Here is a 15,201-nt window from a genome sequence, read left to right as displayed (position 1 = left end):
TGATTTCACAGCATTCCTAATTATAAACCATAGCTTTGTTCCTTCCAGGGGTGGAATTCTACAAGGAGCTCCTTTGCATATTAGGCCACACACCCCTGATGTAACCAATCCTCCAAGAACTTACAAAAAAGAACCTTGTAAGCTCTTGGGAGGATTGGCTACATCAGGGTGTGTGGCCTAAAATGCAAAGGAACTCCTGCTAGAATTCCACCCTTGGTTCCTTCCATTTATAGACTGTAATAGGCCTCTTAGGTCACCAGTGCCCAGAGTTGCCTCTAGGCGACCAAACTAAGTTTCTGTCAATTAAGAGCATTTGGTTCTTTTTGCTTATTTATTTACTTCATTTATACTCAGACTCTTTCCCCTGGGGGACACAAAAAAGGCTCATATCTTTCTCTTCTACTCTGTTTCCTTTCAGACCAACTGGTGCTTCACAAATTTATTCTTTCTGAAACATTTCATGCTGCCTTTCCACCCAATTTAGGTGGCAAACAGTAAAAAGTATTAAAACAGTTTTAAAACAATTAAACAAAATATATAAAGCAGGAAGGAGGATCAGCAGCACTGCCTACTATACATTCTTGTTGGCTACTAATTTGTGTGAACTTGCAAAGACTTGAAGAACAAAATGTTAAACATTTTGAGACCGTCCCATATACGCAGAAGAGGAGCCTGATCAAATGGTGAATTTATTCTGATAAATCCCCCATGTCTACTTCTCATTGCCTTTGTTATTTCAGAAGTAAGGATTAGCTGGAATTCCACAGCAAGGAAGAAGCTTGTACAAATCATTTGCTCCTTTTGGGACTATCCCATCCAGTCTCCATGGTCTTGCAGGTAAATCCTCTCCATGCAGAGAACCACACTGGAATGGTTTAATATATTAAGACTACCTGCATTAACAATCCATATGGATTTTCAAATGGTTAATGAGCTGACTGGGTGGCCTGACAGATAAAACACATTATCTATACCACAAAGAAAGGAAGCTGCAAACTTGGGTTACAAACATCTAACTATCACCTACGAACAAGTTCATAACTTCGCGGAAGAGCGCACACTTTGAATTCAGAAGTCCCAGATTCAAGCTCTGGCATTTCCAGTTTGAAAGAGCTGCCAACAATAGATTAGAAGATGGCACAAAGCCATTATTTACTATGAGAAACTAAAAACAAGCAAAAGCTATGCATGCTTCCAATGGACAGCAGCTATATCTACTTCTAAGATCAGGAATGGAAACTCTTCTTCCACAAGAACTCATCTGCCTAGTCCTCGGCATATGGTAGACAATCATGGTTGAGAATGTTCCTGGGCCTCCCCTGTAGCCCTACAAGAACATTCCAGAACCAATATTCCCCTGTATCTGTAACAGGAGTGGCCAAACTGTGGCTCAGGAGTCACATGTGGCTCTTTTGCACATATTTTGTGGCTCTTGAAGCCCCCGCTGCCATGTCAGCCAGTTTGGAGGAGGCATTTGTCTCTTTAAATTACTTCTCCAAGCCAAGCCAGCTGGTGTCTTGGAGAATGCTTTAAAAGTTGCTTTCTTTCCACCTTTCTCTCCCTCTCCCTTTCCTTATCTGTTTCCCTCCCTCCTGCCTTCCTTCCTTGTGACTCTCAAACATCTGATGTTTATTCTGTGTGGCTCTTACATTAAGCAAGTTTGGCCACCCCTGATCTGTAACGTAAGTGGGAGAAGAAGCTCTTTTCCAAGCACTTTGCCCACCCTTGCTCATCTTCTGATTGAGAAGTCCCTGAAAAGCTTCCAGGAGATTCAACTTTCCCCGAAATATAATTTGAAAACCACTGGTTTAGAATAAGTTGTTCTCTGGCGGAAACTTTAAACACGGGCTTGGTTCTAAATGGGCCTTTTCAGCACTGCACCGTACACTATGCTCTTGGAAAGATTGCAAAAGCTAATACTTGGCAATCAGATTACATCTGTCATAGAAACATGCCAAGAAAAACTGAATCTCTGGGAGCTTTTATCTACAAACACAGCCACGGCAAAGAATTATTGCTCAGGACTATGTGTCTTGGAAAGTATTATTTCTGGGTAGATATTTAACAAAGTGAAGGTAGCTGGTATGCATATCAAGGCACGTTCCCTGAGAGTGATGGAAGGACCAAACTGTTCTTCAGGTTCTTCCAGCAGAACCAACTGTGATCTCAGGGGGATTATCCCTCCAGTATTTAAGAGAAGAATGTTGTCCCCCAGCTTTGAACGACACCCTCCTTTCTACCATTGGAGGACATATGGCTGCAGTTAATCTAAACTGCATACCCTTGTCAATCAGTGGCTCCCCTCTGCTAATACTCAGAAAATCCGTTGCAGATCATGAGAGCAATCTTGTGGAAAAAACAATGATATCGGCAAATAAAATTACATTTCAAAACCATCTGCCATATGTGCATGCATCTTCTTCATTTGTTCTGGACAGTTTTGACATGAAGGCACACACACACACACACACACAAAGAACAAATGAAGGTTAACAGAGTCCTGGTGGGGAGGGGGCTACTGAAGGATGCAGAAGGCAGGTGTCCCAGAAATGAACCCAGAAAGTTGTATTTTAAACAAACAATGTACAAAATAAGATTTACATATTGAATATACATTTATTATAACCAGGGCTTTTTTGCAGCAGGAATTCCTTTGCATATTAGGCCACACACCCTTGATGTAGCCAATTCTCCAAGAGCTTGCAGGGCTCTTAGTAGAGGGTCTACTGTAAGCTCCAGGAGGATTGGCTACATCAGAGGTGTGTGGTCTAATATGCAAAGGAGTTCCTGCTACAAAAAAATCCCTGATTATAATTATTATAATTTTTGTCACACTGTTTTTTTTCCCATTCTTGTTGGTATCTTTTCCACTGAGGTTCCAGTTTGTTTGACAGCACCTTAGTGATCAGCACGAGTTTCAGGGTCTGAGCTTTCAAGATTCAAAGCTCCTTTTGTCAGTGCAGTTCTACTGTAGACCAGTGCGGCTATCCTCTGAAATGGCCTTATTTGCATTTCAGTAGTGCTGAAAGCTCAGGATCACAGAAATAGGGGGACCCCTGATATTAGCAGGGTTAATGCGCTCTGGAGTTCGCATATTTAGGAGGAGCACTCCTTTACAACAGGACATTCCCAAGATAAAAGAAGTTTCAACATCTCTAATCAGCATGATAATGTTGTACTTCCACAAATTCTGTATTTATTCACCCCTTTGTTTGTTTGCTTCGAATCAATAAGGACGTTAAACTGATTAGCATGTCTCTGATCTGATTGCATAGTTGTAATTCCCTCCACCAATTTGCTTACAAAGCGAAGGCTGCAAACCTCTCCTATTTTGAGACCGCACCAGAGATAAAAAGAACGAGGATTACAAAGCGCGAAGAAATCCCACCAAATATTCTCAAATAATTAATTAGCTTTCTGCCAGCAAAAAAATGTCTCCTTTGATAACCATTTATTAGATGAGGCAGGCTCCCTGGATGAAGGTTCTTTTATTACTATTAAGGCTAGCAGGCTCCCCCCCCCCAGCTCCCAGCTGATTAACTGTCTAACTTTTAATCAATTCAATATAGTAAAGAATTAATTTAAATGGAATGCCTTTATCATGGAAAATCTAGAGATGTGAAATGAAGATAATACGTTGGGGGTTTTTTGGTTTTTTTAAATCAGATCACTTGGAAAATTATTTTTGAATTGGAAAGTTACTTCTGGAAAATTACGTCTGAATGGAGACATGCACTGACACAACAAAATAACCTCCAAAAGACTTAATGGAACCAGGACTAAATAAATTCAGTGGTTCACATTTCATAACCTAGATTAACTAATTGATTGATTAGTCACACCAATTAGTGTCTTCAGCTAAAATTGCCAGGCTGTTCTTTATAGCGGCTAACTGCTTGATCCAGAGTAGTCTCATCTACTTAAGTGGGACAATTTCTAACAAAGAGCCTTGATTATAGTCTTCAAATATGTAACTATTCTAGACCTGGAAAAACTCCTGGAAAACGCTGGGTAGAAGAGCGAAACCTGTGCTAGATAGACCAGGGGTGGCCAAACTTGCTTAACTTAAGAGCCACACAGAATAAATGTCCGACATTTGAGAGCCACAAGACAAGAATGCCAGATGTTGGAGGGAGGGAGGAAGGAAGGAAATAAATTGGGGAGGGGAGGTGGAAAGAAAGCAACTTTAAATTTATTTATTTATGATTGTATCCCGCCCTTCCCACAAGTGGCTCAGGGCAGGGCCACTTCCCACAAGTGGCCAGACAGCTTGACTTGGAGAAGTGATTTAAAGAGCCAGCCGACCGGGCAGTGGGGGCTTCGAGAGCCACACAATATAGAACCACATGTGGCTCCCAAAAGAACCACATCTGGCCATCCCTGACATAGACAGACAGGTATTCCACTGAGGGCATCCAATCTTGGTACTGAATAACACGAAGATGATGAGACATTCTTCACTGGCTGTACCGCATTAAACCACTCACAGGATCTCAACCAACACACCCTTTCATCTCCACAATAAATCCAATAAAATAAACTTCAGATGTTCATGCCTCTGCCTGTCACCCCTGCTGGTGGAATGACTGGATCCGTATTTACACGTGCAGGAAACTGGCCTGGACCACCTGAGACTGCAGGTGAAGGACAGCACTTTAGAAGGCCCCCCCCTCCCCCTGCCCCAATTAAATCTGCCACAAACAGAAAGCTAGCTAGAAAGGTTCTAAATTGGACTGGCTCAGCCCCTTTGTCTGCTTGTGCTCATTCTCCACTTGCAGGGAGTTTGGAAAGTAACAAGAAAAATGCGAGTGACCTGAAATGATGCAATTTATCCTGCCACCTTAGTCTTCTACCTATGCAGACCAGAGCTGGGGGAGGAGGACAAAAGTGGGGCCTCATGGAGAGGTCCTGTAGTCTGAAGCCATAAAGGGCTTTCAACATTGACCACACGGCTCTAAAACATGAACCAGTCATCTGATTCTTCCTTCACAGAGAACTAAAAGGAGAAAGGGAAGCACGATGACAGGCAGCAGAAGCTAACCTTTTATGCTTCCCCCACATGCTGTTTTACATGTCTGCATAGGGTTGTTGGGTTTTACCTCCATTCCAGCAGGGGGCTTGGGGGGGCCTTCTGGGAGTGGGAGGGATGTCACGCTGGGGAAACTGGTATTTGGGCAAAACTCTCGTTTTTTGCCTCAAAACCATAGTTTGCCCAAATACCAGAGCATCCCTGTGTGATGTCCCCAACGCAATGATGGCACTTCCAGATGACATCATCATGTTGGGGACATTGCATAGCAACATCCCTGGTTAGGGAATGGGCTTCCCTCACCTGCCAGCTACTCTGCAGTGAAGAGAAGCCTCTGAAAACAGGGGATCCCCCACCCAGGTCTGGGGGCTGGAAAGTCTAAGTCTGCATTATGAAGGGTGTATTTAAGCAAACAAGTAAAAAACGACAGTCAAACTGGTGTGGCTAGGCTGTAGATTACAGAGCAGAACACGGGACCATCCAGCGCTGAAACACAAATTCCTAATTTAAAGTAGTAACCAATGCCATACTTACCAAAGGGCAAGGCGTTGCTCTATTTCCTTTAGAAAGGTGGTATGAAATTTGTGCAAAGGTTCAAAGTTGGAAAAGATGAGATTCTTCAGTGTGTCCGGCATGCAGTCATCTTTACTTACTGAGCTCTGGAACCACTACAAAGACCAGGCAAAATAATAAGAAAAGTTCTTGGGTCTATCAAATAATGTAGGCTTGAATTTTGGTGCCTCACGCAGCACTATATCTGCATCATACACAGGCTTATTTTATTGTGCTTAGTGACAATACATTACAGAGGGTATAATGACACAATGGAAATAAATAGCAGTAAGTTTCCGTATTTATATGAGTAACTGTGTTAAGTCTGTAGCAGCAAAATTAAACAGGAGTTCAGTGTCACCTTAAAAACTAACAAACGTTATTCCAGTGTAAGCTTTCAGGAGTCAGAGTTCACTTCATCAGGTGCACTGGAAGATAAATCTTTGAGGACGATTCAGATACACAACACAAAGGATGGATGTAACACAGAGAGGCCAATTCAAAGCAAGATCTAATCTGAAGAGCAATCAGTTCACTCCAAGGGACCGTGATAATCTTTCAATTGTTTCGAGTTGCCACTGGACTCCTGTTTTATTATTATCTGTCCATATTTCACATGCTCCAGCTGCCTCAAAATACTGCAAATATAAAGATACCCCAAACTATTAGATCCCTTCTGGCTTTTATTTAGTCCACAGATCTTCCAAGGCCAACTTTTATTTGACTCACAACTCAGAACTTTCAACAACTTTCAAGTGTGTGTGTGTGCGGAGAATCATTCCCCCCCACTATTTCCTCTTTCCCTTCCCTGGCAGCCTCCATAGGCTCTCCTCTTTTCCTACGTTGTTTTCTCCTTTCCAACCACCAGCCAACCTACCCTTATGAACACCAGGGTCTTCAGCTTTGCCTCCTTCCCCACCTGACAGCTTTCCCCCTGAAAAAGTCTAGCTGAGTTGTTTACTAGTTGCTGCTGCCGGACCCAGCGCCATAGTGGTTGCCACCACTGGGCCTGCTTCCTTCTTTCCTTCCCACCAGCAGCCTACCTTTATTTGCCTCTGGCCAAACTACCAAATAAAGTCTGGCCAGGCTGTGTGCTGGGCTGCATGATAGCTGGGTCCAGCTGTGCAGTGGCTGGAGCTGGCCCAAGCCAGGCTGGGCTGAGTTGCTGCCAGTGGGTCAGGTTGAGTTGCGTGAGTAATGAATTTCTGGTAGTTGCCACTGGGCCTGTCCCGGGCAAGTTCTCCACCATCAGGAGTGAGGAAAGTGGACGGGTGGCAGGATCTGTTTCAGGGCTATTTCAGCCTCCCAATCCCTTTCCTGCTTTCCCCTTACTTTGCTTTACAAAAAGGAACACCTGTCAGTGTTGTTGTGGTTGCCTGGCAATTCTCTCAACAGCACCATGGGCATTCTTTCCTTAAAACTACAGGCACTGTTTCTGTTACTTTGAGAAGTTTTAATCCTCCCAACATATTTTGTTTTTAGATTTGACTTTTCAACAACCCTAGGATTTCAGGTTTGTTCAGGAAATCCCACCCACCCCATTTCAATTTTGTGACAGCACTGATCACATCCTTTGTGGTGTGGTTCAGAAACAGATACAGTGAAATGTGAACTAATTAACGGGGAAGGCCCCATCTACTGTTAGAGCTTTCAAAACAATGGAAAAATCAATATTTGTTTTAACAATAAATGAACTGTAGAACCCAGGAATAGGTAATCCCAGCTTTTCATTTGGACTATTCACAGTGGCAAATCTAAGCAACCCACTATGTCCTTTTCCGATCTATCCGTCATACTTGCATTGGAAATGGGTGGGCCCTTCCTCTGAGGAGCTCAAGGCCACATACATGCTTTCCTCCCTCCCCTTGTCCATCCATTTTATCGCCACAACCACCCTGTGAAGTGGGTGAGGCTGAAAGAGAGTGACTGCCCCAAGGTCAAGTGGGGAACTAAACCTGGGTTTACTGGACCCTAGTTCAACACTCTAACCCAGGGGTGGCCAAACTGTGGCTCAGGAGCCACATGTGGCTCTTTCATACATATCGTGTGGCTCTCAAAGCCCCCACTGGCCAGACGGACAGCTTGGAGAAGGCATTTGTTTCCTTAAATCATTTCTCCCAGCCAAGCCAGCTGGCAGGTTGAATAATGCGTTTATAGTTAAAGTTGCTTTCTTTCCACATCTCCCTCCCCCATCTATTTGCCTGCCTTCTGGCTCTCAAACTCTGATGTTCATGTCTTGCAGCTCTCAGACATCTGATGTTTATTCTATGTGGCTATTACCTTAAGGGACTTTGGCCAGCCCTGCTCTAACCACTATGCTGTACAGCCTATGAAAGCTCATGCCACAAGAAACCAGTTATAGTGTTAAAGTGGCACAAGCATTCAGGCATATCCACATGAAGGTTCCATCTCAGGAGGCAGAGGGGAGAGATCAGGAGTAGGCCTTGGGTTCACGCCTTCCCTTTCCATGGGAAGAAGTACTATATAAACCTTGTGGCCAGGGCTTTTTTTGTAGCAGGAACTCCTTTGCATAATAGGCCACACACCCCTGATGTAGCCAATCCTCCAAGAACTTGCAGGGTTCTTTTTACAGGGCCTACTGTAAGCTCCAGGAGGACTGGGTACATCAGGGAGGTGTGGCCTAATATGCAAAGGGGTTCCTGCTACAAAAAAAGTCCTGCTTGTGGCTATTTTCTCCCTACCAGAAGGCTGCAGGGAAGAAGCAGCATATTAAATATTGCTTGAAGAGCTCGCCTGTCTCTTTGCTGCAACAGCCACTCTCTTGCAGCTCACAAGATTTAAGATTTTGTCATGAGGTGACAATTGTCATTCATCATGCGGGCAGCCCGATATTCTCGCATATGTCAAAAAGGTGCCTGAATTTTTCCTGCTGGAATGACAGGCAATAAAAAAAGCACTTAAGAACACAACTCCATAGGTAGGGCTAGCACAGTTGGAGGAGAATCTTACAAATCCGTACAATAAAAATCTGGAATTCAAAGTGTTAACATTAAAAAGATGGCAGTGAATTGAGTTTTTTTAAAAACATGGAGAAACTAAAACAGGCCACCATTTCAAAGCAACCCTCCCCCCTTTCTTGCGGTTAAGTAACTCCAATTACTGCCTCACCACAAATGGCTTCTAGCATCGCTGCAAAGAAAGGGGTATTTCTTCCAAGCCAGAAGATAATCTCATTGTAGAAGATGAACAGGCGCAAATCAAAAAGAAAGATGAACAGGCACAAATGGTAATGATCAAGTCTTGTTTTACATTCAAAGCAAATTAAAAAAAAATACCGATGTAATGACTTCAAGATCTTTTAGGTACGTCCGTTCCGTTGTGGACACTTCTTTTGCAATGAAGTATGCTTTATCCGTTGGAAACCTCTGAAAATTACAAGAAAAGGGAGGGGAAAAACACTTTTGTTCTGTGCTCAAAGCCAAACTCTTGAATAAAAGAAAGAATGGGGAGGGGGGAGCGGGAGGACCATTGAAAATTAAAGAACTCTGAATGGATGCTGAAATATTAGCAGTTGAAAACTTGCAGAGAAAGACTTAATAGCACCAGCTTTATTTTGCCAGAAATAAGCATGAAATCCTAATTACAGGAATACAATGGCAGCAGAGGCAGAGGTGGAGGGTAGGAAGGGAAAACAGGACCCAACAAATGCCCATGTCCAGTGTGTGTCCTGTTTGGAGCTTGCAAAGTCAGACAAGAAAAGAAACAAAAGGGACGCATCTTTTCTTTCCCGCCCTCCTGAAATATTCCACGCTGTGGTGTGTAACGTGAAATGGCAAAGGTTTGGGGGTGGTAGCCTTGAGCTTTCCTTAGCAGTATGGATTTGAAGGTGTTTAACCCCCCACCCCCAAATTTTCAGCATTAGAGAATGCCTTGAGGCTGGCTGCTAGCTCTGCACAGCTGAAGAGGGCACCGTTTTAGAGGCTAGGGGAAATGTTCCTTCCCTGACTTTCTTCTCGCACCTGAAGCCATCATGTACAAAGGGAGATTTAAAAAAAAAATCCCATCTCCTGTTGCATAAGGTGGTTTTATGTGAAGTTGGGGTTGGGTGGCTGTCTGCCAGAAGAAATGCATCCCCCAGTTCTAACATTAATTCTCCCCAGGGTTCTGTAAATCAGTGGTATTTACTCCACAGCTCTCAGAGAGCCATATCCGTAACTATTCTCAACCAAAAGAGCCAAATGACTACTGTATGCCCTGTGTGTCTCCCCACCAAAGCACACAGACAATAAGATGTAAACGTTGATGCAAAAGGTAAAATCTTTGCGATTGCCAGGGTCTCTCTGAGCATGCAGTATTGCCTTTCCCTACCACTCCCTGAACCATAGCCAGCCCTTCTGTATCTGGAGGGAGAGGATTGGCAAGCCAGACTGCACACACACAGCGGTGTGCAAGCTTCTAAGTTCTCCATAAGAGAAGCCATGTTGGATCAAGCCAATGGCCCATCCAGTTCAACACTCTGTGTCACACAGTGGCCAAAAACCCCAGATGCCATCATGAAGTCCATCAGTGGGGCTAGGTCACTAGAAGTCCTCACACTGTTACCCCTTCCAAGCACCAAGAATACAGAGCATCATTTGCCCCAGTCAGAGAGTTCCAACAATACTCTGTGGCTAATAGCCACTGATGGAGCTCTGCTCCATATGTTTATCCAATCCCCTCTTGAAGCTGGCTATGCTTGTAGCCGCCACTACCTCCTGTGGCAGTGAATTCCATGTGTTAATCACCCTTTGGGTGAAGAAGTACTTCCTTTTATCCATTCTAACCCAACTGCTCAGCAATTTCATAGAGTGCCCACAAGTTCCTGTATTGTGAGAAAGGGAGAAAAGTTCTTCTTTCTCTACCTTCTCTATCCCATGCATAATCTTGTAAACCTCCATCATGTCACCCCTCAGTCGACATTTCTCCAGAACTGAATGTTACAAGATATATGCATCCCTTTATGTTAAGAGTTCCCTTCAAGTCGAACTCTAGTATTGCAAGAGGCAGGGTGCCTAGAATCTCTCTCTGTGCTAAGTGGGAAATACCTGTCAACCACAACTCCCACTGGGAAACAGCACCCAGGGGAGCCACAGATGGCATGTGAAAGAGCCACATGTGGTTGCCAAGCCACTAAGTGGTCATCACTGCTGTGAGCTGTTCAAGACTCTTTATGCATTGCAGCTTAAGAGTCCTCAGAAGGCAAATATGGAACTGAAGGAAGTGTTTCCTCTGATTCTAATTAATTCCCCCCAAAGACTCTTTAAGCTGCTGAAGAACAGGTGCACTCAGAGCTTAAAGGCCTTTTCCTCGCTCCAATGCACTGTGCCATAAAGGAATATTCTTCTACCTTGGCCTGCAGTAGGCAAAGCGGGGGTGGGGAGTTCTCCCAGACTTCATTCTGCTAAGAAGGCAGACACTTTGGTGCAAGCTTCTCAATGGTTCCGTGAGAGGCAGGTTCCTCTGCCTTTCTCCTGAGGATATGTCCCAGACCTGCAGAGAGGCTTGCAGACAACAGAGACAACTTTCTGCTGTAATAACTTCCCTGCAATCAACATGAGCAGCTCAGAAATTTCCCTTTCTTCTACAAGCTCCAGAGAAGGACCTCCATGGCCACTCCAGTTTAAGCTGTGCGCAAGCTGATTTCTTTCCTTTAAAGCCCACCAGGCAGAGTGAATGCTTGCTCCTGTATTCTGCCCCCATGCTTATGGGGTTTCATGGCACGTCTTCTTGCTCCCTGTTGTGGCCTTTCTTGGGTGCTGAAGGCAGGGGGGTTTTTTGGAGCAGGAACTCCATATTAGGCCACACACCCCTGACATCACCATTGTTTCACACAGGCCTTTTTTTTCCCAGAAAAAGCCCAGCAGGAACTCATTTGCATATTAGGCCACTCCCCCTGACATCGCAGTTGTCTCACATAGGACTTCTTGTGAGGAAAGCCCAGCAGGAACTCATTTGCATATTAGGCTCTGACACCAAGCCAGCCGGAACTGTGTTCCTGCTCAAAAAAAGCCCTGGGAAGATGAGAAACTGCCCCTGATAATGGGTTGGCACAAAAGAATATGGACAATGGTTAGAATAGCCAACCTCCAGGTAACACCTGGAGATCACCCGCTATTATAATTGATCTCCAAACAACCAAGTTCAGTTCCCCTGGAAAAAATGGCCGCTATGGAGGGTGAACTGTGTGGCATTATACCCTGCTGAGATCTGTCCTCCCCAGGCTCCATCCCCCAAATCTACAGGTATTTCCCAACCCAGTGCTGGTAATCCCAGGGCTTTTTTGTAGCAGGAACTCCTTTGCATATTAGGCCACACACCCCTGATGTAGCCAATCCTCCAACAGCTTACAGGGCTCTTCGTACAAGGCCTCCTGTAAGCTCCAGGAGGATTGGCTACATCAGGGGTGTGTGCCTAATATGCGAAGGAGTTCCTGCTACAAAAAAAGCCCTGGCTGAAAGTAAGCCATTTTCTGCATGCTTGAGGCTCCCCATGGGTATGCCTCTGTAGTTTGCCTTGCTTCAGTTTTCTGCTACAGTGGTCAACACACGGCCACATACTTTACTACCAGCAAAAAAGATGTAAGGATAGATTTTTTGGGGCATTCTTATTCTGGATTAAGATAATGTTTTCGAAGTGCCTTTGGTACAGAGTTCTCTTCCTGAGCTGGAATAACCACAGAATCCAATAGAGGATTATTCATTCATGGCTCACCTATTTTGAAGTGTATCGTATAATTCCAAAATGCAGGAGTGTGGAGCAAACAGCACTGCTGCTGCATGTCCTCAACTGACTAAACTTAAACTTAAATCATCTCCCAACCAAGACACAAAGTAACACACAAGAGACCTACAACAACCTGCAAAATGGATGTTCAACTTCTTTACTCCAAACCTCTTGGAAAATCTGCCACACAACGGGGCAAGCAAGAATGTGTCAGAGAATAAAACAGTGCTTTCCACTCACTTTAAATCTGATCCTCAGCATGTGTACTCAGAACATTCCCTTGAGTTCAGTGAGATTTAATGTCCATGTAAACACGTTTAGGATTGGAGGAAGATATATAGCTGGGATCTGTCCTCAAGGAGATCTTGGGGGGGTTTCAGTTTCTCTCTCACACACTTTGTTTTCCTTGAGAAACAGAGCCAAACTCTGCTCATTCTCTATGATGATCAAGTAGTAGATTAGGATCAGGCTAACTGTAGGTGGCCCCCTAAAGTGGCACTTCTACTGCTAAAGGGTAAACACAAACAAGGTGCCTGACATTATTGAGCAGGGTGGCAATGGAAAGAAACAAGCAAGGAATTCAAGGTATTCTAGGGGGGGGGGGAGAGGAAAAATGCACAAATGTATTTCTTACTTCAGTAAAAACTTTGTGAACCAGCACTCCTGGTAAACCAGGGGTAGCCGGCTAACCAAATGTGCCGGATTCATAAACAAATCTCATTCTTGTGTGAACGGCTGTATCTCAGTGGAAAAACATGTGTATCAAAGGTTCAGTTTCCCTTAAAAAGACTTCCAAAAGACCCCTTTTCCCCAGGGAATGTCAGAGGTGAAAATAAGCAGCAGCCAGCTCCTGGTAACAAAAGGAGGCTGGAATGAGTCCGGTTGAGGAAGTGAGAAATGCTGGAGTCCAAGTATTCAAGGCATGCCATGCATCCTAATAAAAAAGAGAACAAGGGTAACATCAGCATCCATACCTTTCTCCGGACTTCCTCTTCATCATCGGTTCGGATAACAGTCTGGTCGTTCAGCAGAGGGCTGACCAATGGAGAAGCCTGCCTATTATCGGGACTCAAATTAGGAGATAACGTCACATTGGCCATGGGCGGTCCTCCTTGGGAATTGATTGACAGTTCTGAAAGGTGAGGGCTGCCAGCAAGAGAGCCTGCTGAAGGAAGAACATAATAACATTGAGAATGGGGTTTCCCAGAATGATTCAGTATCCACCTTAGCATAAGCTGGCACTTGCGCGCACAGGAAGGATCAGAGGAAATTCTGTGTGAGGAAATGGTGAAAAGAACGTCCGCCTTTTTCATCTCATGCTAGCGTATTCGGATGTGATAAACTGACTCCAGAGTTCATGGTGAAGTGGCTATGGAGGATGGGTTTGTTTTTATTTCTTAGAGCTCATCCAACTCATACTTAAACTCAGACACAGGATTTGTGTTACTTTGGCTAAGCTCAGCAAGGGAATAAAACTGGCTGACCTGCGGCCTGTTCAAAAGTGGGCGGTTCTAGCTATAACGCTTTTCAAAATTTCTAGTCTTCCCCAACTCAAGTACAATTTACAGTATCCAGACAAACCTGCTGTGAAAGACAACAGCCCTGTTTGGATTTTGTTTATCACCACCTCAATGCACAAAGGGATTGGCAGAAAGATTTCCAGGCCTGCGTGATTCCTCCCTGATCCACCCTTGCACTTTCCCTCATTGCTTCACTGAAGGTAGAAGATAATATTTGAACTAGAAGATTACACCTTTGAGAAGGCAGGATCTTCAGGATCATGTGATCTAGACTTGGAAAGAAAGGAGTAGAGGTTGGGACAGGTAAATCCCATATTCAAATGAAACGGCACATCCAGGTTCAAAAGCATCACCTTCTGTTTGAGAAGCCTTTGTTTTGCACAGAGGTGCATGTAAGAGAAAGATAATGTGCAAACAGAACCCCAAAGCTGTTAATATTTTCAGTGTACTGCTGCTAATTTTAGCACAGAACTTAATTTTAGCACAGAACTTTAGCACGAATAAAATGATTTACCCTACGTTTATCAGAGCCTTTTCACCTTCCTGTAATTTAAACACCCAAAATGCAACATTAAAATTACTTCAGAGCGTGCTAAAGAAGAGACTGTGGCTCAGTTCAGACATGACACAAAACTATGGTTTATTTTAACTACAGCTCACTCATGAAGACAGGGTTCAGTTCACACTCACTCAAACCCTGCTTCTCCTTCAACAAATGCTGGTTTGATTGCCTAATCTCTATAGCCTGGGAGGGTGTCCACAGAAAACAGGGTAAAACGAGACCAGGATTAAGCTAGGGTGTCTGTATTCAGACACCACATGAAATCATAGTTAACACTAACTGTGGTTAATAACTCAACAGCAGCTCCTAGTATGATGAAACCCAACCAACCACAGTTAGTGGGGCAGCCACCAGTGTTCCTTCTAAGCTGAGTTAGTGTAAGGTAGCTCACAGGGTTTTTTTAGCCTCTGGCACACACATTTTTGTCTTCGCTCAGGAAAAATGGCCTCAAGGCAAACTAATTCATGCAGTAACCCCCAACTTGAATGCCAGTAGCTCACAAAGTAGAATCTTTGCTCATAAGGCTCCACAACTTAAAGGAAGTATTGCTAGCCACAGTCAGTTTAATTAAATCATGGTTTCGCACAGTGTCTCAACTGAGCCATTATGAGGAACAGGGTCTAGAGAAAAATATAAATTGCTAAGTCAAAGTCACATCTAAAACATTAGGAGGAAGCTACTTTGTTCCTCTTCCTACACATAACAAAAGCAAGGTATACCTTGTTGAGTTATTCCATGCTCCTCTGGTTGTTTGAGGTGGAAATGCTAGCGTTACATTCACACAAAAAGGTGTTATGTTTATAATAGGAAAACTT

The 15,201-nt window shown here is 44.0% G+C and overlaps 1 protein-coding gene across 5 annotated transcripts in view; it reads right to left on the bottom strand.

Annotated features, from left to right (window-relative positions):
- FARP1 (FERM, ARH/RhoGEF and pleckstrin domain protein 1) overlaps positions 1–15,201 on the bottom strand; it is a 249,404-nt gene that overhangs the window by 29,036 nt on the left and 205,167 nt on the right. For 3 of the 5 annotated variants that reach the window (XM_060233637.1, XM_060233639.1, XM_060233640.1), the window contains exons 14-16: positions 13,279–13,469; positions 8,878–8,967; positions 5,564–5,697 (exon numbers count right to left, since the gene is read on the bottom strand). In XM_060233637.1, coding sequence (XP_060089620.1) covers positions 5,564–5,697; positions 8,878–8,967; positions 13,279–13,469 — 415 coding nt within the window. The remainder of the gene's footprint in view (positions 1–5,563; positions 5,698–8,877; positions 8,968–13,278; positions 13,470–15,201) is intronic. The other 2 variants (XM_060233638.1, XM_060233641.1) reach the window with 1 other exon arrangement.

Source organism: Heteronotia binoei, chromosome 3 (genome assembly GCF_032191835.1).
Source record: "Heteronotia binoei isolate CCM8104 ecotype False Entrance Well chromosome 3, APGP_CSIRO_Hbin_v1, whole genome shotgun sequence".
Lineage (NCBI taxonomy): Eukaryota > Metazoa > Chordata > Lepidosauria > Squamata > Gekkonidae > Heteronotia > Heteronotia binoei.
This window is presented reverse-complemented; position numbering and strand designations above follow the sequence as displayed.